This window comes from Coloeus monedula, assembly GCF_965178545.1.
Source record: "Coloeus monedula genome assembly, chromosome: 9".
Classification (NCBI taxonomy): domain Eukaryota; kingdom Metazoa; phylum Chordata; class Aves; order Passeriformes; family Corvidae; genus Coloeus; species Coloeus monedula.
This window is the reverse complement of record NC_138789.1, coordinates 12,403,325-12,428,791: the sequence shown is the minus strand read 5'-3', so window position 1 is coordinate 12,428,791 and position 25,467 is coordinate 12,403,325. Positions and strand designations below refer to the sequence as shown.

General features: G+C 37.0%; 1 protein-coding gene across 3 annotated transcripts in view; it reads right to left on the bottom strand.

The window, feature by feature from the left end:
• Positions 1 to 2,324: 2,324 nt before the first annotated feature.
• COL11A1 (collagen type XI alpha 1 chain) overlaps positions 2,325 to 25,467 on the bottom strand; it is a gene marked incomplete at both ends in the record, with an annotated part of 131,075 nt that continues 107,932 nt past the window's right edge. For all 3 annotated transcript variants that reach the window (XM_082286734.1, XM_082286736.1, XM_082286735.1), the window contains 18 exons: positions 2,325 to 2,471; positions 4,167 to 4,400; positions 5,055 to 5,123; positions 5,911 to 6,023; positions 7,649 to 7,898; positions 8,756 to 8,809; positions 8,919 to 8,954; positions 9,044 to 9,097; positions 9,725 to 9,832; positions 10,708 to 10,761; positions 11,791 to 11,844; positions 11,929 to 12,036; positions 12,414 to 12,467; positions 17,612 to 17,665; positions 18,186 to 18,239; positions 18,549 to 18,602; positions 18,790 to 18,897; positions 19,370 to 19,423. In XM_082286734.1, the coding sequence (XP_082142860.1) occupies positions 2,325 to 2,471; positions 4,167 to 4,400; positions 5,055 to 5,123; positions 5,911 to 6,023; positions 7,649 to 7,898; positions 8,756 to 8,809; positions 8,919 to 8,954; positions 9,044 to 9,097; positions 9,725 to 9,832; positions 10,708 to 10,761; positions 11,791 to 11,844; positions 11,929 to 12,036; positions 12,414 to 12,467; positions 17,612 to 17,665; positions 18,186 to 18,239; positions 18,549 to 18,602; positions 18,790 to 18,897; positions 19,370 to 19,423 (1,659 nt within the window). The remainder of the gene's footprint in view (positions 2,472 to 4,166; positions 4,401 to 5,054; positions 5,124 to 5,910; positions 6,024 to 7,648; positions 7,899 to 8,755; positions 8,810 to 8,918; positions 8,955 to 9,043; positions 9,098 to 9,724; positions 9,833 to 10,707; positions 10,762 to 11,790; positions 11,845 to 11,928; positions 12,037 to 12,413; positions 12,468 to 17,611; positions 17,666 to 18,185; positions 18,240 to 18,548; positions 18,603 to 18,789; positions 18,898 to 19,369; positions 19,424 to 25,467) is intronic.

Here is a 25,467-nt window from a genome sequence, read left to right as displayed (position 1 = left end):
TGCCAAACCACAACCAACTTTATTTTTCACCCTAAAGCACCCAGCCGAGGGGTTGTTTTGGGTTTGTTTTAGATAGGCTTGAACAGCTCAGCTCCTAACAACTCAGCCCATTTGAGCAGGAGAAAGTGGCTACTCCTCTGCCAAACTTATTGCAGCTGCTTTCACAGAGTACTCAGACATAGCCAGAGTTCATAAAGAACAGGCAGTAGATTAAAAAGAGAGAAGATTTTCTGGAGAAGGGGACATATGTCATATCCTTGGACCTATCACTGGTTCTGGTTCCACAGTCTAAAACAAGGTGCTGGGAATTTTGTGTTCCAGTGCTTTCTAAATCTTGGTCTAGTTTTTGTCTTCCATTTCCTATAAATAAATAGGGTCATTTGCCTACCTGATGGAGTCGTACAAGGATAAGCACAAGACTGTGAAGTGGACAGACACTGTAGGTTGTGAGTGGCTGGGGAAGGAATATCCTATCTTGTGTTTGATGGTATTATCTGGACTGCTGGACCTATAAATCCATACAAATCAGATGTGAACTTGGCAGCCCTGCTGCCTACTGCCAGGGGCCAGATCAGCACCCTCTCTGTTAGCACTTCTCTTCCCAGTGCTGTTGCCCAGTGCTTGCCAGGACATGTAGTAACATTCCTTTTTTTCAAGTCTGAATGGTCTGGAAGCAGAATGAAGTTACAGTAATGGCAGTGAATTCTGGACATTGAAATAAGAGAATGACTAATCCAGATAGACAAGACTTGATTTTATTAATAAAATTTGTATTTTCCTCTTTGAGGTGACAGTTACAAACTTTGGTTCAAAAATAAAAGAAAATATGAACAGCAAGAAGTTGACTTTTGGAATCTCACTTTTACATGTATAAACGTGCATAAGAAAATACCAGTTGGAAACGAGCCAGCAGAAGCTAGTACTATTTAATTTAACAATTCATAAGAAATAGAAACAAACATTTCTTTTCAAGTCTTACATATATTATGAAAAATAATTACAAAAGGATTTGTGTTGTAAAGCTAAAATGTAATTTCTACTTCCAACTACCTGAATAAAATGTTCAGAGGGAAGGCCAAACCAACGTGTTTTTTTGGTGAATTGTAAGGGTTTGGGTCAAAGACAGCTCTTTAGGAAGCAGTCCCTCGTATGTTGCTTAGCAACTGTGTAGAATCACATGACCTAGACATATTGCATCCCTGGCCTTCAGGTGGAGTAACAGGAAGAAAAATATTTCATATTAATGGGATGGGCAAATATTGTATAGACTATTCTGTGAAACTTTTAGTATCCAGCTCAGAAAGCAAACATCCATCATTGCTTACATAAACATCTAAGTAAACACTGCAAAAATCCATAAATAACTGTTTAGAATCCAGTTTTTATATTTATGTAGCCCAAATAAGCACAATGGAAACAAATTCAGATGAGATTTAAAAAAAAAAAAAAAAGGAAAGCTATATGACTAATTTATTTCACAGATTTTTAACTGTTCTCTTACACAGAAGTTTGTTTTTTTCTTACATATTTTCCCCACCCAAAAATATAAACTTGTTTATTTTAGGTATATACAGTTATCTTATGAAATTATGGAATTAGAATAGAAAATAAAAAGTCTGAGGTATAGCACCATGGAACACAGCACCTTTGAAGGTGCTTTCCTTTCATTATCTAAATTCATTGTCACAGAGTGATATCAGCAGAAAAGAATTGTTTGAGTGTGCTGCTCAAGATCTTCCAGTTCTGCCACCTTAAGTTTACTGGCGACTTCAAATAACAAAGCTCTTCAACAACAATATATACAAAGGGATTTTATTATTAATCAGAAATTGAATTGGCTTCACTGGCAATTACAGTTTTATTTTTTCAGAATACATACACAGTATTGACAATGTAGTTTTGTAATTGTAAAATAAGAGCCAGATGCAATTCAGAGACACATGCAAGTTTTGGAATGGACAGAGAAATCACAGTATAGTACTGTACATAGAATAATTACAGTTTATATTAAACACTTTCTTAACACCTCTTTGTTGTAATGGAAGGAGCACCATTGTCGTTGGTTTTTTACAGCACCAAAGGAATCCAAAGGGGGTGTTCCTGAAGTGAGCCCTATGTTGTCTGTCTGTGCCACAGCATCTTTGCAAAATAAGTTTAAGTCATGTGATTCTGGCCCTACAAGGGCAACGATTACTTTCTAGATAAGACATACATACACAGCAAGACATTTTCTATGCCATCCTTATTCAAAACTTGCATGTGGCATGAAGTGGGTTGGTAGCACCAAAGTGCAACATTTGTGTTGATCTGATTTTGTGTTAAGCTTAACCAAGGAAGCAGACAGGACCGACCTCAAATCCAAACTTCTGGTTCTGATCACCAAAGTCATTGATCATCACATCAACTATAGGCACTTGGTCTATTTTGGGCGTGTTGATTTCCAGCACCGTCTTTGCATAGCCCTTTCTTGACTGTTAAAAAAAGAAGAGAAAACCCTAAGCTGTTATAGATCTGAGCAGTTAACATGTACTGTAGATCTTCATAGTTTGTCTCTGAAGTGTAGAATTTTTAAATTACTGCCCTGTCATGCATCAGATATTGCAAACTCTAAATCTTATGTTTTCTTATGATTTCATTATAAAAATGTGACATGGAATGTTTTGATTTCAGATGGAGAATGGCCCATAGGTTTTTTACATACTAAAGTAGGCCTACAAATGAAAAATAATCTAAGACATTTAATTTTTCTTAGAGAGTTCTCAGTTCATGTCTATACTATTTAATAAACAATAATATTCTCACAGCAGTGCACGTTTTCCCTGTGAAAAAACATTACTAATCAGTTCTGAAAGAGAAAAGATCCCCTTCTAAGAAGACCGTAACTGTCTCAGAAAATATTAGAGCAGCTGTTTGGACAGGAAAGAAAGTTGTATTCTGACAGAACTGCCAACTGCTGCACTTAGAAGCCAGCTTTGAAGGCACACCCTTGCTGCCTAAGGAAGGCTCTCCAGCTCCTCTATGTATCACTCAGCCCAGTCATCATGGAGTGCCATGATCAGCACTGCTCTTCCTTTAGATGGTCTCATATCTGCTGAGACCCCTTTCAGCTATACCAGGGTCTTGGAGTCCAGATGAGCATCCAGGTTGACAGATCTGAGTGTTCTCAGTTCAGTGACAGTTGCAACTTTCAGCTCTCTCTGGAGCTCTACATTTACTCTCTGTGGTTAACGAAGGTGAAATGAAAATACAAGGCACATAGAAAGGCTGACATGAAGCAGTTGTGTATTAGAATCTCACTGCTGAGGGGAGGTGCTTTGCACCTCCTGAGCTGCATCTCTGCCTCAGAGTCAGGTGTATATCCTGGCACTTTCAGGTCTCTAATTCTATATCTCTGACTTCTCAGAAACTGCCTTCAGAATGCTCCTATATCAAACACCAAAATAATGAGGCTTCGTCACTTGTTCCTTTGATGTTTTTGTTTCAAAGTGTTAAATAGAGACTCTTCTATTTCTTAAAAGTGGTAACAGCTGCTATGCCCACAGAGACCCTGAAAGAGAAGTGCTCAGAGAGCTGGTGCACGTTTGGACACCTCTGGGGATTTTTACCTAAAGGAGGATTCGGATTGAAAATCCACAAACTTCACCTGGCTTTGAATATACAAAATGAAAAAAGGAAATACAAAGTCACATATGAAACTATTAAATTAATTCGCTATGTTTGGGTACATACATAGGACTTAATGCAATACATCTTTTTGCTGTATTCACTAAATATTCTATTTGTGTATACCTTGATTTCTAGTATTAATATATTCTGCTTATGGGCTGCCTTCTCTCATTATCTTTTTGCTTCTGCTCTTCCCTTATACTGTGCTCATACACAGTAGCAGATAGTCTAGTTTCAGCACAGTAGTGCTGACAGCCTCCATCCATTCCAAGTTTGCTCCATTTCTGCTGCTTGGCTTGTGGTTATTTCTTTTTTCATACATAGGTGAAAATTAAATATGGAATGGTGTACTGTGGTTAAAAATCCACTCAAAGTCAGTATACTAGAAGTAGAGTGTTTACAAAGCTTTTCTCAGAAGAAAGCTGTGAAAAAATAATTTGTTTGACTTCTACTTTAAATGACAGGTTGGTTTTATAAAGACTCTTTGAAGCTCTACTTACTGCACAGCCATCATGGAGAGCTTTGATGTAAGGATTGTTGTCATAAGACATTTCTTCATCATTGGATCCTAAGAACCTTAGTGCTTTGTCATAGCTGTCAGAGGGTGCATCGTGCCAGGCTACAGACTGGTGACAGTTGTAAGTGAAATTTTGTCTGGCAGAGGCACTCAGTAGTTTAAGGAATGTCATTTGGACCATATTAATGGAATTGCCTTCAACATCCAAATAAGAAAGCTGGAAAATATAAGAAGTTAGATGACTATTTATCTGTTTTCTTTGGTACAATGCAAACCAAAATTATTGTTGACAAAAGAGAACCACATAACTGTCCTTAATTAAAAAATCAACCAACACATAACATTTTATGACGTTTTAAAGGTCAATACAGCTATGATTCAGTAAATAAATTTTCATGATGTAGTAGTATAGGATGAAGAGCTACATATTTTAGCTTCGTTCTACTGGGAAAGACATAATTACTCCTACCTTATAGTGTAAAGCAGCAGAATCTCTTTAGGAATCTGTTTTTAGTTAATCATGAAGTTATGTCAGACTGCAGCCTCACCTTTGCATACTCAGGATATTTCCAGTTACCTAGACTGGGGTGGGGGATCTTTGCTCCAGCTTCTTTCCTAAGGTTCAGTGGTGAGGTCAGAGGCCAGATCCTCACCACCGGCTGGGCAGGTGACCATTGGGATCACTGTGGGACAATACAGACCAGGCTTCTGCTGCCCAGTGGCAAGAGGCCACATAGCTGCTGTAATATTTAGGGCAAAAGGGCTGGGGGTCTTTTCATTATATAAATATTTATAAAATCCCTGGGATTTGCTGATCACTGACAACATGTACCTGATTTATGAATACACTTATATTGCAGTGACAACTTACAAGTTTGCCTCGCTTAAATTCACTAAACCAAGATCCTGGATTCTCCTTTGGCCACGATGAAATTCTAACCTGTGTGGTCAAGCAGCAGAGACAGAAGAATTTGAAACATATGTTAACAGATATGAAGGTTTTACATGAATTGGGACAAATTTCACACCAGATAATAAAGAATGGTTCTTTCTGCAATCTCAGCCACTTTAAAGGTTAAAAATAGGATGTTTTTCTTGTAGAGAATGCCTTCAAATTAGTGACTTCAAACAGAATCCAAGAGAGAGTTCTATTTGAGGGAGATGGTTGTAATCTGTTAAGATTCAGGTAAACTGCTGGTAAAAATTGTTGCTGTGAAGTGTCTAAATGACTTTTCACTGGTGTTGATGCTGATAGATTTCTGTCGTTCAAGCAGGCTTTTAGAAAGCCTTCCTCTGCACCATATGCCCCAGCAGATGTAATCTATAACAGTGAGTAAGGACACTGTTAATGAAGTCTTTTACATCTACTTTGCCGAGGAATAAATGAATAGATATAAATGAGCCCACAGGAGAAACACAGTGAGGTTCAGCTTTTAGGTGACAAATACTAGATCATGTACTGTAAGTGGCTGCTCAGCTGTGTTGCATTCTGAAATGTAGTGAAATGTTAGCAAGCAGGTGCATAGATTCCACATCTGAGAGTGCAAATGGTATTTGTTAACTCTATGTACCATTTTACTGCTCCATTCATGTATATGCAAATGTAAATGTAATTAGAAAGACAGATACATGAAAATGTGACAATGTAATTATCCTGTTTAGTTCAACATTGCAACTGCACAGTAGGAACTGTCAACAGCCAACTGAAAACACAGATTGGTACTTACTCCTTCAGATTTCTTATCTGGGTAGATGCAAGTTTCCCCACCTGCTGTGAAATTGCAGTATACTTTGAAGGAATCTCCGGAACAGCCCTGGTTAGGATCAATCCAATATTCCCCTAAGACAAATGGGAAAATATTTGGCTTATACAGTAGAAATAATATTCAGAAGACCAAGCTTTACTGCTACCTAATGGTCCTCCAAAGTTCATAGGAAAGTTATTTTATCCGAATGGTTTTGGCCAGGGAGCAAAATCTGGAGTGATTTGCATCCTTATCTGCATGAAAAGGTGTCTGCACAGGGCTTGGTGGGGTTGTAGCTGGCACAAGCACCTAAAGTTTCCACTGAGAGGGATACATCTCAAGCAAAGACTTTTTTACTCCTGGGTTATGAAGCTGCAACACCAGTGAAGGCTGGGCATGAAAAGAGCTGCAGCCCATCCAAGCTCCATTCAAAGTCAGTGCTTTTTAAAATCTGCTGTTCTAATTAAAGTGATGATTTCTGTGATGTGGGGTCTTATCTCCAGATGTTTCACAGACAGGGCAGCAAATGACTTTCTGAGAACTACAATTCTAATCCAGTTTCAAACAAATAGTGGAAGTTTCAAAGAGAAATGGCAAATCCTTTCACCAGTTGTGTCTTCTTAATATAGGGCATAGACAAAGAATTTATGGGATGTAACAATTCTGTTGATTTAGGCTGTATATTGAAAAGAGTCTTTCATTTCTATAAGCTTACCCCTGGAGAATTTTGTATTTTAATGAATGCAATGTCTTTTATTTTAACTAAAATAAGATTACTTTTTATATGAAGAAAGCTCTAAAGAAGAAGCAAATACTGGTAAATGAAGAAAGTGGATGTGTTCTGTAAAAAAAATTCCTTATTATGGAGGGTGCTGAACTGTAAAATATGTACTTTTCATATAGCACATACACTGCTTAACTACTCCTCAAGGCAACCATCTTTCTTATCTATCTAGAGTGAAAGCAGTAAAATATTATTAAACTGTCAAAATCTATTTTTCCTCCCATTTTAAAGCAGAAAAACATTGCTTTGAACTGGGAGAAATATCCATTGCAATTGAAAAAATTATGAAAGGATGAAAATTTAGTGAAGGCTGGCTTTCATTTAAACCTTTTCAGAGGGGTAAAATTATTTAGAAAAAAACCAACAAAGAATAATAAAATCAAGATAGTTCTTAGGAACACTGTGTCTCTTCATATGACTTTGCATTTTATTATGCTACTACTTGGTAGCATTAAACAGTATCAAAGAAACTTCCATGCCTCTTTGCTGGCTGTTCTAGAAAAACCAGTGCTGATGCAGTAGAGAAAATTATTGATTCTAGGGGTAAAAGACCAGTAAAGTTTTTGAGTCATAATTGAATAGAAATCTCATATAATACCAATGCTGTTTCATATTATTATTCTAAGCTCTTTCATCACACTCTTGTTTTGATTTTCCTGGAAATGCAAGGCCCACCTTTCAAAACAACAACTGCTTTTATTCATCACTTTAAAAGATTTTAATTTGAAAACCAGATCAAGTATTTAAAGAACTTTGGCTCTTACCAAGAGAACATCTTTTACATTTTTTAAACTTTTCTGCCTGTAAAAATAGATTCAATGAGACTGTATTTGTTGAGCACCTGTATTAGCCATCTACCATGCATTATCCTGCCAAAGCACCCTGGCAGACCCTAAGCTCAGCTGTGTGTGCCTGTGCCATGCAATATGAACGCACCATCTGGGAAGTCTGGGTGGCAGAGCTGCAAATCTTTGCAGGTCCGGGCTGGGTTATTCTGAGTGCCCATGGGAAACTTCATGTGCTCAATGTCTTGCTTCAGTGAATTCAGTGAACCAAAGATCTCCTCCATGCCATCGGAATAATCCAGAATATTATCACCAGCATCAGATAACATATAGTCAGGAGATCTTCTTGTCTTCTTGGGTGACTGGATTGGCAGTGGCTGGATAACCTCACCTGGAGGACCCTAAGTGGAAAAAAACATTTCTAATTTTATCTTTCTGTTAGTTTTTCAGCAGAGAAAGACCACAGAACGTGGGTTGGAGATGCTTTAGGCTTTCTTCAAGGTGTTTATTTCGTTATTTCACCATTTTTCCTTTAGTTTCATACCTATGTGCATTGATTTACTTGCAAAAAAAACCAAACAAAAAAACCATTGTAAAAGGCCAAACCACTGTTGTGCTCTAAACTCTTTTCACTGCATTGCTTTTTGGGGAAGTGTGTGTTGCCCTCACACAAGTGACATGCAGAACTGACTCACAGTTGCCTCTATATCCCTGTTGATTCCCTCAAGCACAGACATATTCTATGAAAATGGAAAACTGTGGATGTTTCCTATGATAAAACTATGGAAAATTCCACTTGGGGGTCCAGGAAACAATATTTAATTTCAAGAAATTGAAACACTTTATTCAGATTTGGACTCTTCATTTTAGGTTGTTATGATATATAAAAGAAATATGGAAACAGAAGAGTATCATCATGGGAAACCAGTAGAATTCTGTTTTCTGTGCTTCAGTATAATGTATTGAATACTTACTGCATGAGGGATTTCTTTGTGGGGGTTTATAGGGGTTTTTTTTTGGGTGGTTTGGTTTTTTTAATTTTTTTAATTTTAAAATTTTTTAAAATTTTTTTATTTGTTTTAAGTTTCTATTGGCTTTTTCAGTGCAGATATGTATTTCTGTGCCTGGTGGATCTGTGTTTCTTGAAAAATGCATTTTCAAACAATCATTCATATTTTAGTTCCCAAATGCTGTCTTCTACACTTGTCAAAAGAAGTTCATCATGCCAGTGTAATGCAAGATAAGAATTCTTACTTACTGGAGGGCCAGGTGGACCAGGTAAGCCACTATCACCCTTCTGACCTGCAGGACCCTACAAAGCAATGAGAGAAGTGCAGTGTTGACCATGCTACACAGTGTTTAAAAATAACACACAGAGAAGCTGAGGAAAAGAACAAAAAGTGTAGAGGAGAATTACTCACACTGGATCCTTTGGAACCTTTTGGACCCTGGGGACCCTATGGGCAAGAACATATAACTCTGGTTGGTGTGTATTGCACACAACATGGGGGTGGTTTGAACAGGAGGGCTGGATGAAATTACTTACAGGTAATCCAGGAGGACCAGGGGGTCCAAGTGGACCAGCAGGACCAGAAATTCCCTAAAAAAGAGTAAGACAATAAGCACAGAACAAAAATATTCTACATAGTGGACTGTGCTAAAAAATCATATCTATGAAACAGGTAGCCCCATTAAGTGTCCAACTGTGATGAGTTTTGAGTCAGGCCATTTGCTGGAGGTCAAAATAGTTGGCAAGTTTAAAACACTATGTGACAATCTGAGTTGCTTGTAGTTACAAAGTCAGCTACACTGGCTGCAGTGCATTGTCACAGCTGTGTTGCTCTTCAGACTGGCTTGGAAACCTCACACTTTACATAGTGCCTTAAAAACATGGCATAGTAACTAGGAGAGCAGGAGCTACTTTGGGTAATGCAATTAGTAAATGTGATGAGATTGCTGCTGCTACTTTTATCTTGTTGCTCACTTGTGTTATGTGTGCATGTTAGGATGTATGTGTTTCGTTCATTTCCTCAAACACTCTATAATCTCATTTTAAGATGTTTCGTTTTGCTGTGGTTGTACAATGCCTAAGAAAGTTTTAACCTTTTGCAGGAGACTCTGGGTGGCAAATGTTTATAACAACTTTATGTCTTTCAAGAGAAAGCCTGGAATATGTAATCCTTGCTTGTGTGGAACTTAAATGGAAACACAAGTATGTTGTACTCACTGCATCACCCTTGGCTCCAGGAGATCCCTGTGGGCCAGGAAGACCCCTATCACCCTTTTCACCCTGTTCTCCTGGAGGTCCAATCAGGCCAATCAAACCAGGATGTCCCTAAACAAGATTTAAGAAAATATAGTTAAAACTCAATGTACGTTAAAGTAACTGTGTTTTGCAAATACATAAATTAGACCTTTCACATGTTACCACTGTTGCTTGTCAACAATCAACCTGAAAACGAATTATTCTAAAAGCATATTTATTGTTTTTAGGTGGTCTTTTAAACTAAGATTATTTGCAAGTTGTGACTGCTTATTCAGTGAAAGATCTAAGTGCAAGGTAGTCCTCACTGAAACTTATACAGAAATCATAGTACCCCTGCGTACACATTCATACAAGTTTTCACATTAGATGGTATCAGCATCTCACAGAGTTCCACATGTGATATGGCTGTATAATCAGCTGATCCAAGCACATAAAAAAAACCTGCAGTTCACAAGGTACAGTCGTATTCATGTCCCTTTCCCTACACCTTTTCTCTGATACACAAGCAATCAATATATTGTTGGGACTCCATAGGAAAATGCTATCCCAGGTGTCTCAATCCATTATTTCAAAATAAAGTATTATAGCTGTTAAATATTTATATTTTGCTCTTTTAAAATAAAAATCTCCAATTCTTGTTATTTCTACTTTGTTCTTGTAAATCTGGCAGTTCCCTTTCCATCAATCTCTTTGGGATTTTCATTGCAGGGATCACGTGGTCAATAGATTATCACACAGGCAGTAATCTTTTTCTTTCTAGGTATTTCCAGGGTATCAGATATGGCTTAAAACTTCATGATTACTATTAAGACTGTGGGAAGCTGTTTGATAGGCATGGTATGATGTCTTGCTGATACAAACTCTACTGCTTCTTTCTGCTAATTTTATGCAGACTTTTAGATTGGGCTGAAGTTACAAAGACACAACCAATTAGCAAAGCATACCTTCTCTCCTTTGGAGCCTGGATCTCCTTTCAGTCCAGGCAAGCCTGGTGGGCCCTATATAAATCAAGGGAAGTAATGTTAACATAAGTTTTAGCATCCTGCTCAGATCATGTTTTCTTGAAATGTTATTAAAGGCAGTGCAAATCAAAGTAAAAATTCAGTGGTTAATAGTTGTGATTGATGACATGATTAGAGCCCAAGATGAAGTTGAAATATATGTTTAAAAAGTCATAATGATGTTACAGGGGTATTTAAATTACTTTATAATTAGAAATCTATAAAGAGTTGTATGAATAGAAATCTGTGAAGCAGAGGGTCAAATAAATTATTGATTTGAGAAATCTTTAGATTTTATAAGAATGGAAATGCTGGTTTTGTGTAATTTGTACAGGATGAGGTAGAAAATGCTGACCACACAGTGCCTATGCAAAAGACATGAATTTTCAGAGGCTGGTAATCTCACACTGCACATGTATACATGAGGTGTAGAGCTGCTACTCTAAATGTGTGTCCCCTCACTACTGCTCTCGTGGCAGTGGACAGGTTCTGATGTGGATAGCAGTGATAAGAGACCTTTTCCACCTGGCACATAATCAAAAGTGCCATAACATTTCATGTACAAAATATTATTCAGTGATCATGCTTTCCATCTCCAGGATATTGCTAGATGCAAAAGCTTAGGCAAATACATAATTCATGAATGAAATGTGAAATTTTTAAGCTTTTGGAATGCAGAATCAGACTTTTCACCTGCAGTGTGTTGTGCTCTACTGCAAATCAGGTTTCATAGTCTCCTGATAGTAATTTCCTGTGGAGGATGGGAGGGGAAGGAGGGAAACCTAACCTCAGCAACTTTTACACACCAACTTTGCTTTCTTAAGATCCAAAATTAAGTTGCAGCAATGTATTGAAAAGTTCTTGTTGAGCTGACAGGAAGTCTGTGCATTTGAGAGCATATAGTTCATTAATATAGTCAGCTTCAGATTTGAACTGAAGATTTAACCTCTGAAATGTTAGAAGAGAGATCTTTTGGTGATGTATTTGGAGGCTTCTATGACTGATGGGTGGGAAAAGGATGCTCACCAGAGGTCCAGGAGGGCCATCCTGACCTGGTGCTCCAGGCATACCTTGTTCTCCCTAGAAAAACCAAAAAGCTTGCTTTACCAAAGTATATACAAGAAGAGCAACATTTAAAATATTATTAAGTTCTCCCTTACTTACCACAGGGCCAGGAATGCCCCGGAGACCCTCTGGGCCAGGTTTTCCTGCAGGTCCCTGTGGACCAACTGGCCCTGTTTTTCCAGGAGCCCCTTCTGCACCAGGTTCACCCTAGAAAGAACAGACCAGGTCAGAGAGGGGGAGCTGGCTGAGTTTGGCACTGGAGGGATGTGCAAGAGGCAAAGTGGTTTTAAAAAGCCAGAGTTCTGCCCAGGACAATTTCCTGAGTGAAATGTCTCTGGCTTCATAGAGAGATGTGGTGCCAGCAGAGCAGGCTCACTTTGCCTGTCACAGGTGAGCTGTGTTGGGCCTGCACTGCTGGCTCCACTCCATTACATATTGCTACTAATTCTGGGTCTGAATTTGGATTTTACAGTTTATCTATTATTACTTCGAAGAGTTGCACACTCTATGCATCATAAGCAATTTACTTTTAATTCATAAATAGTTTATATTTCTATGCTTCAAAAAAAATCTCATTGTATTACCTTTGCACCTTTTTCACCTTGTCTGCCTTCAGCACCCGTTGCTCCAGGAGGTCCCTGTAAAATACGGACACAGCTCATAATCTCAGCTTTTTTCAAATATAACCAGTGAAAAGAATTCTGAAAGTGCAATTTCTACCGTATTAATAAGTAGCAAATGCTTACAAAATAACATTAAATTTCTTTTTTGACATTTTATTCCCAGGATAAAAAATATCAATCTGCCATATCAGCTCTTTTTTCCCTATAAAATTTCCTAGGTTTTTAGAATATCTAAAGGAATATATATGCCTAACACATATGACATGATGAGGTTCAAACCAAAGAATTAGCTTGGGAAAAAATCCCAGGATATAAAAGGAAAAGGGCAATACTAATTTATATGTACAATAACAATTAATTTTAAACTTGCTTTGCATTGACTTCTATCAATTCACTGTAGTTTATCCACCAATTCCAAAAAGGCCTGTCTTCCTACAGTGCACAGAGTGGCAAATACTTCTTTATTCTCTGAGTCAGGGATGGGCTCAGTAAGGGGCCTGATTACATTTGGACAGCCAAAAATTGACATATTATCCACTAACTATGAAAGTGAAAAATAAAAAGACATTTTTCTCCTCCAAAACATCAAGGGCTGATTGCTAGGTTGGGTAATTAATATTCATAGTTCAGTTATGAACAGAAGCAGTGTCTAGAATCTAATGTACTCTTCTGAAAATGGTTCTCTTATATGCTTAGTTTAGAAAGATGCACTCAAGATAATGGACCAACTGTTCTCCTGCAAGGTTATTTTTTAGCCTGGGAAATGTCTTTATTACAAGGAGCTATTTCTTGCCAGCCAATGAGCAGTTTAAAGGAAAATGAAAGAAAAGTGACCATGATCAAATGCTGTGATTTTGTGAATCTATATAAGACTCATCTGTTCATTAATGCAACAAGCATGTTGTTATGTAAAAATTTTAAAAAAAGTTCTAAAGACCAGTAATTAGAAAATTCATTCACTTCCATTTATTTACTGCTTTTTACTTTTTAACAATATATAGAAAAACAATGCAGGCTCCCTAAAGGTAAAGCAGCAGAACACAATTTTAATTTTACGGATAAGAACTGTACTTCCAGTCAAGCATCTGCCTGTTTGCTTTGTGAGCTCAGGTCTTTGGATCAGTGTTTGACCTAAAGCCATTTTTTATACTAGAGCTGAATTTAACCCAAAATTTTTATAGCCTGATATATTTCACTATGCACTGCTACTGGCACATACCTTGAGAAACTCCACAAGTTTTAATTCTGGGAAATTTATATTCATTTTATAACTATTTACATAGAAATATATTAAGATCATTCATTTGCTTCTGAAATTAGGCTTTCTCCAGGGTGACACTGAACATCTGCAGCACTGTATGAACTTTTTGGCCCACAGAAATAGTTCAGACTTTACATCAAAGACAATGCCAAATGAATTGAATTACCCACAGTGGACTTTAACCATTTGTTGTGGGTATTAACAGGTTTTTTCTTTGGTATTTTTAAGAGCTGTAAGAGGTAAAGGACTTATTTTTATTTCTTCAAAATACAGAGAAGCTTAAAAGCCCTGGGCCAAATGCTGAGTCTTTAAAACAGGAAGAATAAGTTAAATCCCTGCTCTTTCAATTATAATTAGTAATGTCAGATTACTAAAAATGTACCCCTTTGTGTAGGTTGTAATTTGTTGGGTGGATCACAGTTTGCAGTGATAACAGGAAAAATCAACAGGTACATAAATAAATTCAGAAACATTTTACAAACATGACTTTGTTTTCTTACAGGAATTAATTTAAATGCCCATTGTCTTTACTGCTTGAAAATTCCTTGCACTGAAGTTCCCACATGGATTATAATCCACCCTATCTAAGAAACTAAAAAAAGGTCGAATGTGGCAATTTGTATTTGAGAACTATGGTCTTTCATAATCTAGAAATGCAGCTGCAGCATGAATTAATTAGCAGGGCTAAACCCACTGTGATGGCTAAAATACAAATACAATGAGTGATGAGTGCTAACCAGAGGGAGTGTTCACTATCAAACAGTGCCAAGGCTGCCCCAGGCACAGAGCTGCTGAAAGAGATGCTGCTTCGCACAGGCTGTGACTGCTGGCCTGGCACAGCCAGGGCTTCTGCAGAGACAAACTAGTGATTATTATTTATCTTACCTTCCTACACTGCCATTGTTGGAGTGGCTGGGAAATTGTAACTGACAGAAAGGATCTCAGTAATAGTAATATTACATTAATGTATGATTCTCCCCCTCGGCACTGCAGCTACCACGCTGATTTTTATGACCATTGTACTCTAATTTTGGACATACTGCCTGATACATTTTATGAACCGAGAAGACAAAAGAAATCATGAAGAAACAAACTTGTTCTCAATTTTTGTTATGTGAACCTATTAAATATTTTTCTCTGCTCTTCCATATTTCATTAAAATAATTTAAATTGCTGTTTATATCTGTCTGTCATCTGACTTAAAGCATGATTTCCAACACAGAAAACCATTACTACATTTCATCAGCCTGTTGAGATAGGAACCTGGCATATTGTTGTTCTGTGCATTTGCAATCAAGAGAAAATCAGCTTAATTTTTAAGTGGTGAGTGCACCCTGCTGAGGCAGCATCATGCTGTAGCCAAAATGGAATGAAATCTCCTTCATAGAAACACTATTTTTTCCCAAGTTACTCAAATATTGTATTTAAAGGTAACAGATCAAATAAACTGCTTCTCAATACAATGAGACTGGCTTTGTTTCAGTATTGACATCTCTTATTTTAGTGGAAGCAGATGGTATGGCCTCCAGTTGAGAGCAAAAATATATTAGTCTTGCACTTTAAATTCTAATATTTTTTGGTTGGTATATGGAGCTTTATGTGTATGTGATGTGGACATATGATTGTCACTCCCAGAGAAAGCAGCCCAGCAGCAGATCCCAAAGCTCGAGAGCCTGGCACACTGAGGAACACAGGCAAGGAGTGCTGTCTGTGCTGATTTGTATTGACTGCATGTTGATGTTAAGGACAAACGTTCTCTGATGGTGTCTTTTCCTCATGCTGTTTTTAATATTTGTCAGACAGAAATCAATGAATTCAACCTAGAGATGTACTATATGTTCATAGTACTGTATGGCAAACCAAAAAGAAGTCCCAAAAGTAAGAGCAAGGGATTAAATTTCGGAGAAATAATAGTAACAACGTAACTGTAGAGTGATTCAGTCTGTATCTCTATTTCTAGATAAGCAGGCACAATTACTGCAGTTACTTGCACCTTAATTACATTGATGTATAAAGCCTTCTGAGCATGCATTTTTCTGATCTGGCACATGCACAGATCATTTAAGAAGTCAGAATATGTAAAATAATAATTATGATTTAATGAAAATTTTAAAAAAAATCACTTTAAAATACTTTATCTATTACTATGTCACAAAGGTCACCCTTTGTAGATTATGGTTTTAGCTTATGAGTTTCTTAGATACAATGGAGAAACGATTTATGAGCATGTCTTTCACTAGAATTTGCTTCCCAGGGGGAGCTGGGGAAACTTTGTAACTAAACAGATTGCTCCAAACTCTGATACAGGGTAATAAACATGATTCAGAACATCGGGCAGTAAAACTGAGTTCAGGTCAGTTCTGAAACAGAATGGAAGAGGGGAATGAAAATGCTTAACAAAATAAATAAGAAGACTGCTGTTGAGGATTTCAAGAGACTTTAATTAAAAGTATGAATTCTGAGCTCTGCCAGCTCACTGTTTCAGAGACAGAAAAACAAAGAATGGGGTGGAATATTGCTTTGTAGTGGTATAGCCAGAGCTGCACCTCCCAGACAGCACTATTACTACTGAAATGGTATGTCCTTCTCAAGCCAAATGACAAGATTCTTGTTAGGGTGTTTTCTTGAATTTGATTCTACCATACAAGTGATAAAAACTAATGAAAGCATTTTTTCCAGCTAAGTATGAAGCTTTCAGTCTTTAGCTGTTTCTTTCTAGTGTAACATCAGAATAATACAGATTCCCTACAAGTTGGAAACACTCTGGTGCTCAAGTAATGTAGAATCTGATTCTACAAAATATTTTCTTCAAAATTCAGCAATGGGATTACATTGCAATATCTAGCCATACATTCTCCCTAAATTGGAAACGTGTCAAACCACAGTTAACATGGAATTTGTGCTTCAAATTTCGTTTTTTTTGTCTAGGTACAATCAGATAGAATATAGCCTATCTGTGAGGAGTGAGCTATTGCCTTTCTGTATAATAAAGCAGGGAGTTTTAATTTGATGTTGAGCAAATATACTAATTGCTAATATTCAATCGAGCCATATTTCAGTTCTAGTGATAAGGTTGCTAATGCTACCATAATCATTTACAATATTATAAATACTTTGTGTGTTGGTGGAGCAAATACATTACTGTATAAAATAATTAAAACTAATTAGGCTTGTCAGCTCACTCAAGCCCATTAAACAAAGCAATTTAACATATTTGGCTAAATAATTTTCAGCTTACGTTTAATAATGCCACTTCTCCTATTTTTTTAAATGTAAAAACTGCATGTAATTGCTGTCTAAAGCAGACCTTAGGGTTGATGCATCTACTACAGTTCTGTGAGTGCAACATTATTTACTGGGTTTGATTAGCTATATTTGTAAAGCCTGTAAACCTTCAAAGGCTTTAGAAATAATGGAATAGCTTCGTAAGTTACAGAAATGTCTGCCTGTTGTTACAAAATGTTAATTTTGTATGCAGAGGAGATTACACAGTTTTGCACAATAGCTGTATTGAAATTATTTTATTTCCAAGACTAAAGACACCAAATCAGACACATTCTCCCTGCTCCCTGATAGCAGTCATGTGCCTCAAGATGATGTCTGCTATTACTGTCATAACAACTCACTCCTGCTAGCAGACAAATTCAGTAGACACTGAATTCTTGAGTGAAAAGAAAAAGCACATTTATGCAATACATTCTTCCCTATCTATTTTTGTTCTAATATTCCACGTTAGCCATGTTAAAGAGCTTTCTCTGCTGTTTCTATTTTTACATTACTTAAAAGAAATTACAAACGTCATGTATGAGTGTCACAGCACGGAACAAGTAGCTGAAATTCTCTAGGACATGGTGTCTCAGAAAGAGAAGTGTACAAGGGAACATGAGAAATTCCTTACTCTTTTCCCAGGAGGACCAGGTGGGCCAGCTTCACCTGAAGGACCTGGTGGACCCTGCAACAGAAAATTATAAACTCAGCAGTAATAAAGGATCAATTTCTCATCTTCATTAAATACCACAGACATCTGCCATGTGTTAGCCCCTTCCAGTGGACAGAATCTAGAGAAATAGAAGAAATAGAAGAACTTTGATACTTAATATGGCTCAGATACTGCTTAACATCTTGGCTTAATTTCATCAGTTCAGCTAATGAAGATTATTTGGCTGCAGCATTTTTTTCTTAGGCTCAGAGCTGCTCTAATTTTAGTGCTCCTCAGCAGCTCCAGCACAAATCTTTTAACACATCACTACTTCTAAAAGAAATTGAGCTCTTGCTCAATTATGTTACTGTAATATGGGCAGTTCTACATCTGCAAGGAAATAAATAGTTATTTTTCAATATAATAGAAAAAGCATCCACTTTGAAAATATTTTTAAGAGTGTGACTGCGTAGAAGGCACTGATTTGGGAAAAGATACTTTCTTATCATCAGAGAGAACATGAAGGTGACATAAAATGAGAAAAAAATCTTACAGGTTGACCAGGATCACCATCTTCACCCTTCTCTCCACCAACACCATCCTGACCCTACAGAATTCAAGGAAAATAAACAAAAATAAAAATTCAGCTAATTTAAGTCACTAACTTTCATATATATATATATATATATTATATATATATATATTAAAGAGTACTATTTTTCTACAGAGCGTTTTCCCAAGAACATTAGTTTTCAAAAGTTTTTAACGATTTTTAAACATTTTTAAGCCTTAAGAACTATGTAAACAAAAAAGCAACGAATCTTACAGGCAAGAGCTTATCCCCAGACAAGAAAGAGAAAGGGTCAACTAGAATAAAGTGCAAACTAAGACTAGGACCTAAAACTGGTTTACTTACAGCTGGACCAGGTTCCCCAGGGGGACCAGGATCTCCAGGAAAACCAACTGGGCCCTAGATATGTCAGGAAAAAAAGCAAGGAATGTGTCATCCATTGACAAGCAGGTAGCACTCATCACAAATCTTTTATGAAGTATATAATGAATGGAGTGCAGTTGTAGAAAATGCTGTGGTCCTGTAAGCAGCACATTTTCAGCAATGCTTCACAGTGGTTTGGGTTAGAATGATGAAGATCACTTACTGGGTTACCCTTAGGCCCATCATCACCTGGAGGTCCTTTAGCACCTGGTGGTCCGGCTGCTCCAGGTGGACCAGCTTCACCTTTTTCTCCCCTTTCACCTTTTGGACCCTGTAGAAAACACATGAACACAAAAATGCCATCTGGAAATTGAATGGCCGAAAAAAAGAGGATCACAATGGCAAACTCATTCTTCAGACAAGGGCCATGTCACTCCCCAGTAAATACTGGCATGCGAGTGGGAAATTAGTACCTCTCAGGTCAAGTGCCAAATTCTGCACCCAGTTTGCATCAGTGAACTGTTTTCAGAAAGAAAAACATGCAAGCCAAAGTTACTACTTATGGAAGGAAAAAGGTATTCTTTTAGGAAGTCTCCATCTTCATCCTCCGTTGGTACAAGATGTGGCTATGATTACACAGAAACAAATTGCATTTTAAAGGTATAAGTTCTTCACTGAAAATTCAACGAAAACATACACAAGTACACAAGTGATCTGAGGAAATCCTTTCCAAAGCAAGCACTGCCAGATACCTAAGCTCACCATAATAAATCTTAATGATAAGACAACAACAAAATACTCACAGATGTTCCAGATTCTCCAGGAGGTCCAGGATTACCAGCTTCTCCAGGCTCACCCTATAGATGCATAAGAAAAATTTATGAGTCATTAGGGAGAATATTTCTATGAATTTACTTCTGTTATTACATATTCTTCCCAAGTTTATTTATGTAAACAGCTTATAAGAACTGGTTTTTATTTGGTCTACCTAGAGGGAGTTGAGTTATGTATATGGTTTTGCAGAACTGGAGTCTGAAATTTGAGAGATAATACAGCAAACTAATATTTTGTTGAGCCAGGGAGACTAAACTTCCCTTTGGGCTTTGGAAGATCTTCCCCTTTATTATCCCATATACTGCAAATTTCCTGTTTGTGATTATTGCTATAGCTACTGTTAGGATAAGAAAAAATTATATAAAGAAAAACCTAAGGATGAAATAACAGCATCAGTTAGAAAAACGTCCTCCACAGGCTACAGAGGTGTGTGCTATGTATTTACCAGTGATGGAATTTATTTAGTAAAGCAGATGGCTTTCAGGATGATACTGTATGGAACTAAAATCTGTGCACATCAAAGATTGTGCACGATTAAGTGAATATTTAAGATAATTCAGTCTCCTTCTTAGGTAATACACAGTATTATCTCAAGGATTGTCTTTTCAATTCTTAATTTTAAAGTTTAGTTATGACCAATTATTTTCTAGCTCAGTGGTCTGATACATAAAATTTTATAGAAAACTCTTCTGTTAGTAGAAGATTTAGTTATTAATATCACAGAGACACAAATCATGGAAGGATAGCAGAATATGCTTTGTGATTGTCATGGAGTGCTTAGATAAGAACTATGTACTCTTATCCCATAGAATTTTTCGATCCAACTGCTAATGGGGGGATCTTTCCCCCCCCCAAATATATTCTTTTTCCAAACCAAATGAACGTTGCCAAAAATTATATTTATGAACAAGAGTAGTTCAGTGCTGAAAACCCAATCATTTACTGAATTCACAGAACTGGAATAAATTTGTGTATCCTTCCTAACCTGTGTGATCTGCATGCCCCTCTTCATTTCCACATGGTCAGTATAAAACTATAAATCATAAAATACAATTTAAAAACAAATCTTATGGTGTAGATACTGAACTTTTTTCGGAGAAGCTCAGAGCAGCATGATAACCTCACTGGGATGAGAATTCAGCCCAATGCAAATATTTCATTAGATTAAAGGAAAAATGCTTCAGTACCTCTCAACTGAATTCCAGACTAAGATAATTAACAGATAACCAACACTTTAGGAGCAATATTAAAATGCCCTTTAAAAAGGGCACTATTAAAGGGTGCATGTGCCTTTAGAAACTCTGGTATGTTTTATTAGATACACTTAAATTTGTAGTAATCTCAAAAATTAATGATCCCTTATAGTACTTAATATTCATTTACTTCTGTGATACAGCATTCATTTTAAAACAAAACAAAAACCATAGAGGATGCTTCAGATCAATAAATGTTAAGTATGTTTTTCAGGAAAATTCATGATGTTCATTTCCTTATTCTCTGCACAGCATTTACTGAGTCTGCAGCACCATTGGCATTGTGGTTTTGTCCATACCTACTATCAATCAAATGAGATTTTTGCAACAACAGAGAATGAAGTCTGGAATCAGCAAAAATATGTTATCAGTTATATTAATTTAGTAGCCATCCTATACCTACAGAGTGCACTATACAGACCCTTTCCGAAGGTGAGCCCATTGCAGGACAAACTAAAGGAGTGACATAAGAGCACTAATTGTGCCCAGTCTTTCCTGACAAGCACTTGTGCAGTGTAATCCCCTTGTCAGCTTCTCAGAGAGTGAGCTGTTTTTCTGCCTTTCTGCTAAATAATATCGTAATTTATGATGATCCATATTTGATTTATAATACAATTCTTACCCTTCCTGTTGACAAACATGTCTTCATTCTGTGATATTGTGCAACACTGGGCTTCTTCTGATCTACACTTGGGAGCACCAGGGGAGCACTGGGGGTGCCTGCTCCAGCACACATGGTGACATTGGCTGGAGCAGCAGCCCAGATCAGCTCTGTGCACAGCAGCTCCCCAGCAAGCAGCAGTGTGGAAAACTGAAAAATTGGAAGGGCTAGAAAATGTCAAGATATTCCCCTTAAAGGGCATCTGTGAAAGATGAGACCAGTTAAAGTTTCATCTCATATTAATATTTCTATATCATTGCTCTACTAAAAAATGTGTCTTTTCTGTGTATGCAGTCCTTGTTTTATCTGGCAGTGATTTTATAGTCCAAGTATTAGGTACTACGAAATGCTGTATTTAGTTTAGATAACTGTTAAGGGAGTTAAACAGTGTTTTGATAGAGAAGATTGTAGCTGATAAATATTTACAGAGTGCATATTTATAGCTACTAAAAATTGTGTAATCTATAGCTATTGTTGGCCCTTGTCTTTCTTTTCATTTTTAGTAACAATGGCATTGATTCAGAATCTGATGTACCTTCTCCATGGGAAATATTTCATGTTCTGCTGGGAAACAGATTTTATGATCTAATAATAGATTTATTCCACCTCTGGAGATTTTTCTCTCTTTTGTTAGCAGCTCAGATCTTTTAAAAGTTAGTATGGTCTTTCTTAGGCAAAGCCTTCCTCTGACAGAATTTCAACAAGCAAAGACAGACATCTTAAACTACATAGCGTCATGTAATTTTGCAGACATGCTTAATTCTGAAAATCTCTGTGGATTAAGCAAGCAGAAAAGTTTCTACCAAGCTAGGCAAAGTAGTTTAAAAGTTAAAATTTAAAGCACATTTTTAAAAAGTTTTCAAGTTTAATAAATGTTGTTTTCCTCATGACCAGTTCTATAGAACTGTCCATACAAAGCACAGAGATAGTGGATGGAAGGCTGCCACCTTTTGGTTAAATTCTGGGACACGGTGTTTCATTTCATAATAATGAGAGGCAACTTTGCTACTGACTGGGTTGTGAAAAGTTAACAGTTTTGCTACTTTTTGCCATTCTCACAAAACAAAACAAAACAAAACAAAGCAAAAAAAAAAAAAAAAGAGAGAAATTGTAACTCTAGAAGAGAATCTTTTTTGCATAGGTCAGCATATGTGTTACATATAAGGGCTCTGTGGAGAGCTAAATTTAATTGACAGAAATTCTAAAGGCTGTGTTTTCTGGAAGGGCACATGTTTACAAGCATGTTGAAGAGGTGGAGAAGGATGAGAAGCAATCACAGTCAGTAGGCCATGTAAAGTTACTAAAGTAATTTGTTAGGATGGATATTCAGGTAGCCTAAGCTGCCACAGACTCATCTTGATTAGGTACCTTAGCAGTGTCTGCACATATAGGTGTGGAAAAATGTTATGCACACATAAAATTGTCTGTGAAAACTTATCAAACATGTTTCTAAACTTAGAGCCAGGGTACTCAATTGATTTTGTCCTCTCACTTCTATCTGCAGTATAAATCAATGATTAAGCATGAGAACTATTGATTTCACTTGTTTACTGTGTTGGACTCCTTATTAGTGTACTACCTTGAAAAGTGTTTTAGAACAATATAATAGGAAGGAATGTAAACCCAGATGAGTATAGTGGTTTTCTAACACCAGACTTTTTCAAGCAGTAAGCCAGGTCTGGACTCTGAGAGGCTACAGAACAAATGCTTAGGCTCTGCAGACATTGGGTTTGCATTGCTCTCTAACTCTGATAGTTTCTAACGTGCTGTGGAAGGGACAAAGGGTAGAAGAACAGCACAGTACTCAGTGCAGTTATCACAAATTAATCTAAATTAGAACAGCAAATTTATTTCATTAGGTTTTGTGGAAGTGTGGGGTTGACATTACTTGATCTGTTTCCCCTCTGTTGTAAATTCTTACGTACATTCTAAGGCACAGGTTGGAGAAGTCATGAGCAACTTCCTGGCTATTTAGAATATCTGCAAGTTAGACCTTTGACATCAAATTGGAGATAAGCATGTGTTGGTACATTATGGTTTTCCATTTTTCTTAATTAAAAGCAGAAGAAAGTGACTGCTCTTGGTGTGGCAGCTGGATTTAAGTGGTTCTATTGAGTGTAAGACTGCCAGGCCCTCAGTAGAGGTTACGGCATTAATAATGCAGGGCTACAGGAACATTTGAGTGCTGATGCCTTTGAACATTCAGGCCCTTGTGTGTAGAGCAGGGGAAACAACAAGCTAGTTAAAAATGCATGCCACAGTGTGACAAAAATTGTTTATCTCTGCCAGAAGATAAGGGGGCTTTGAAACCCCTGTATTAATGAAAAAATACCTTCTGGTCAAACCATTCAAATATGAAAGTGAGAAAACCTATTTCTCTCCTCAACAGTGACAGGGATGATGCCAAAATGTTTTTGCACGTTCTACACTCGCTGTATTTAATTATCTGTAGTATGGTATGTCTTTCCTAAAAGGGGTGCAGAGGCCAAAGCATGCTGACATAATAAGAAAAACACTGGGGAAAAAATGTGTGGGAAGAAGAGGAAAATAAAAATGCATGTTTTGTTTAAAAGCATGAACTATCCTCCCACTGCAGCAACTCACCCTGACAAAACAACTCCTGATGATATCTAAGCCTGAAATCTCATTAAATGGAACTGAAATTAAGAAGGAAGATATCCTAACAAGGAAAAAAACCCTGGCATGTACTAAAACTTGAGGAGGAGGGAGGAAAGCAATTAGAATAAATAAAAACTTCCAAAATAATACACTTGGAAGCTTCTCTTTGTGGATGCAGAGAGTATGGGAAATAAGCTAGAGGAAATAAAAAATGACATAAAAAATGACAACCAAGTGATAAACAGTCTGAATTTCATGTTCTTGAATTAAATTTTGTAGCCTAATCATCACAAACAGTGATTCTAAATCACACAGATGAGTTGCAGGGAGCAACAAAGGAGTAATGAGTTCAATATAAGCCAGTGCTTTTACAAAATGACTAAAATATAATTTGATCATGAAACACTGAAAATTAAAGAGGTGACTGAAACCAATGGAAAAATTCCTATCAAGTTCAGTGGGCCACAATATTATACAAGGTGGGCTTTTTTAAAGCACTGAAGATAATTGGATGCTACCCTGGATGTTCTCATAATTAACATTTTTCTCAGTACCCTAGTGGTCACAGGAAATTTTTTTCTTCCCACAGTCCCCATTATTTTCTGTATTCCACTGACATACAGATTCTCTTTTCCCAGTAATTTTTTATTTCTCTCAAGTCTTAGATTGTGTCACATTTTTGGTACTCTTCCCAGAGAGAAAAAAACAAATCCTGCAGCATTTCATGAGGCCAAGACCTTTTTTAAAGTAGGCTGGATGAACAATGTCATGAACTTGGGACATGAAAAGGAAAATCCTTGTTAATAATGCAGTCAAGCAGGAGGGCATCGTGTTTTGTGTGTCTTGTGCAATTTTGGGGAAAAAAGATTGAAAATACCAGAATGATGCTGCTCCCAAAAGGTGAGCTGATGCTCAGAGCCACATGCTAAGAAAGAAGGACTGCAGTGAAGCATTGTCAACTTGACACAATGACATCTGTTTGGGCTCAGTACTTCTGGTCTCAAAAGACAAAAAGGGAGACAAAGTAGGATATTTTTCCATCGAACCAAATATTATCTTGTAGTATTCTAGTACACTCTTTGCCACATCCCGGAGCACTGGCAAGTGATTTGGTTGATGGGCATGTAGAAAGAAATCATGAAACACCTGAAGACTCTTTTAAAAGACTATTTTAGTTAGAAAAAGGGAAATCTTGGTTCATGTTCTGAAAAGTTAACAATATAGAAAGCTTTCTGGAAAACTACCAATACTGGCATTCCTAGGGATGTTCTTTCTATGATTCATTGACATTGGTGTTTGAATATATGTGATACTCTGTGTCAAATAATTAAATACTCAAGACCAATCTACATAGTTTCTCAATAAACTATTTATACAGTGGCCTGGGACATATTTCTATTTTTTTTCCTCCATCTTATGCTCCACTGAGAATCTTCTTTCCCATTCTGAAGTTCAGCAAAAAATTAATGTTAAATCTGTAACATTACGGCAAAAGGCTTTTAGGCTTACATAGGTGATGTGGTTGAGGTCATGT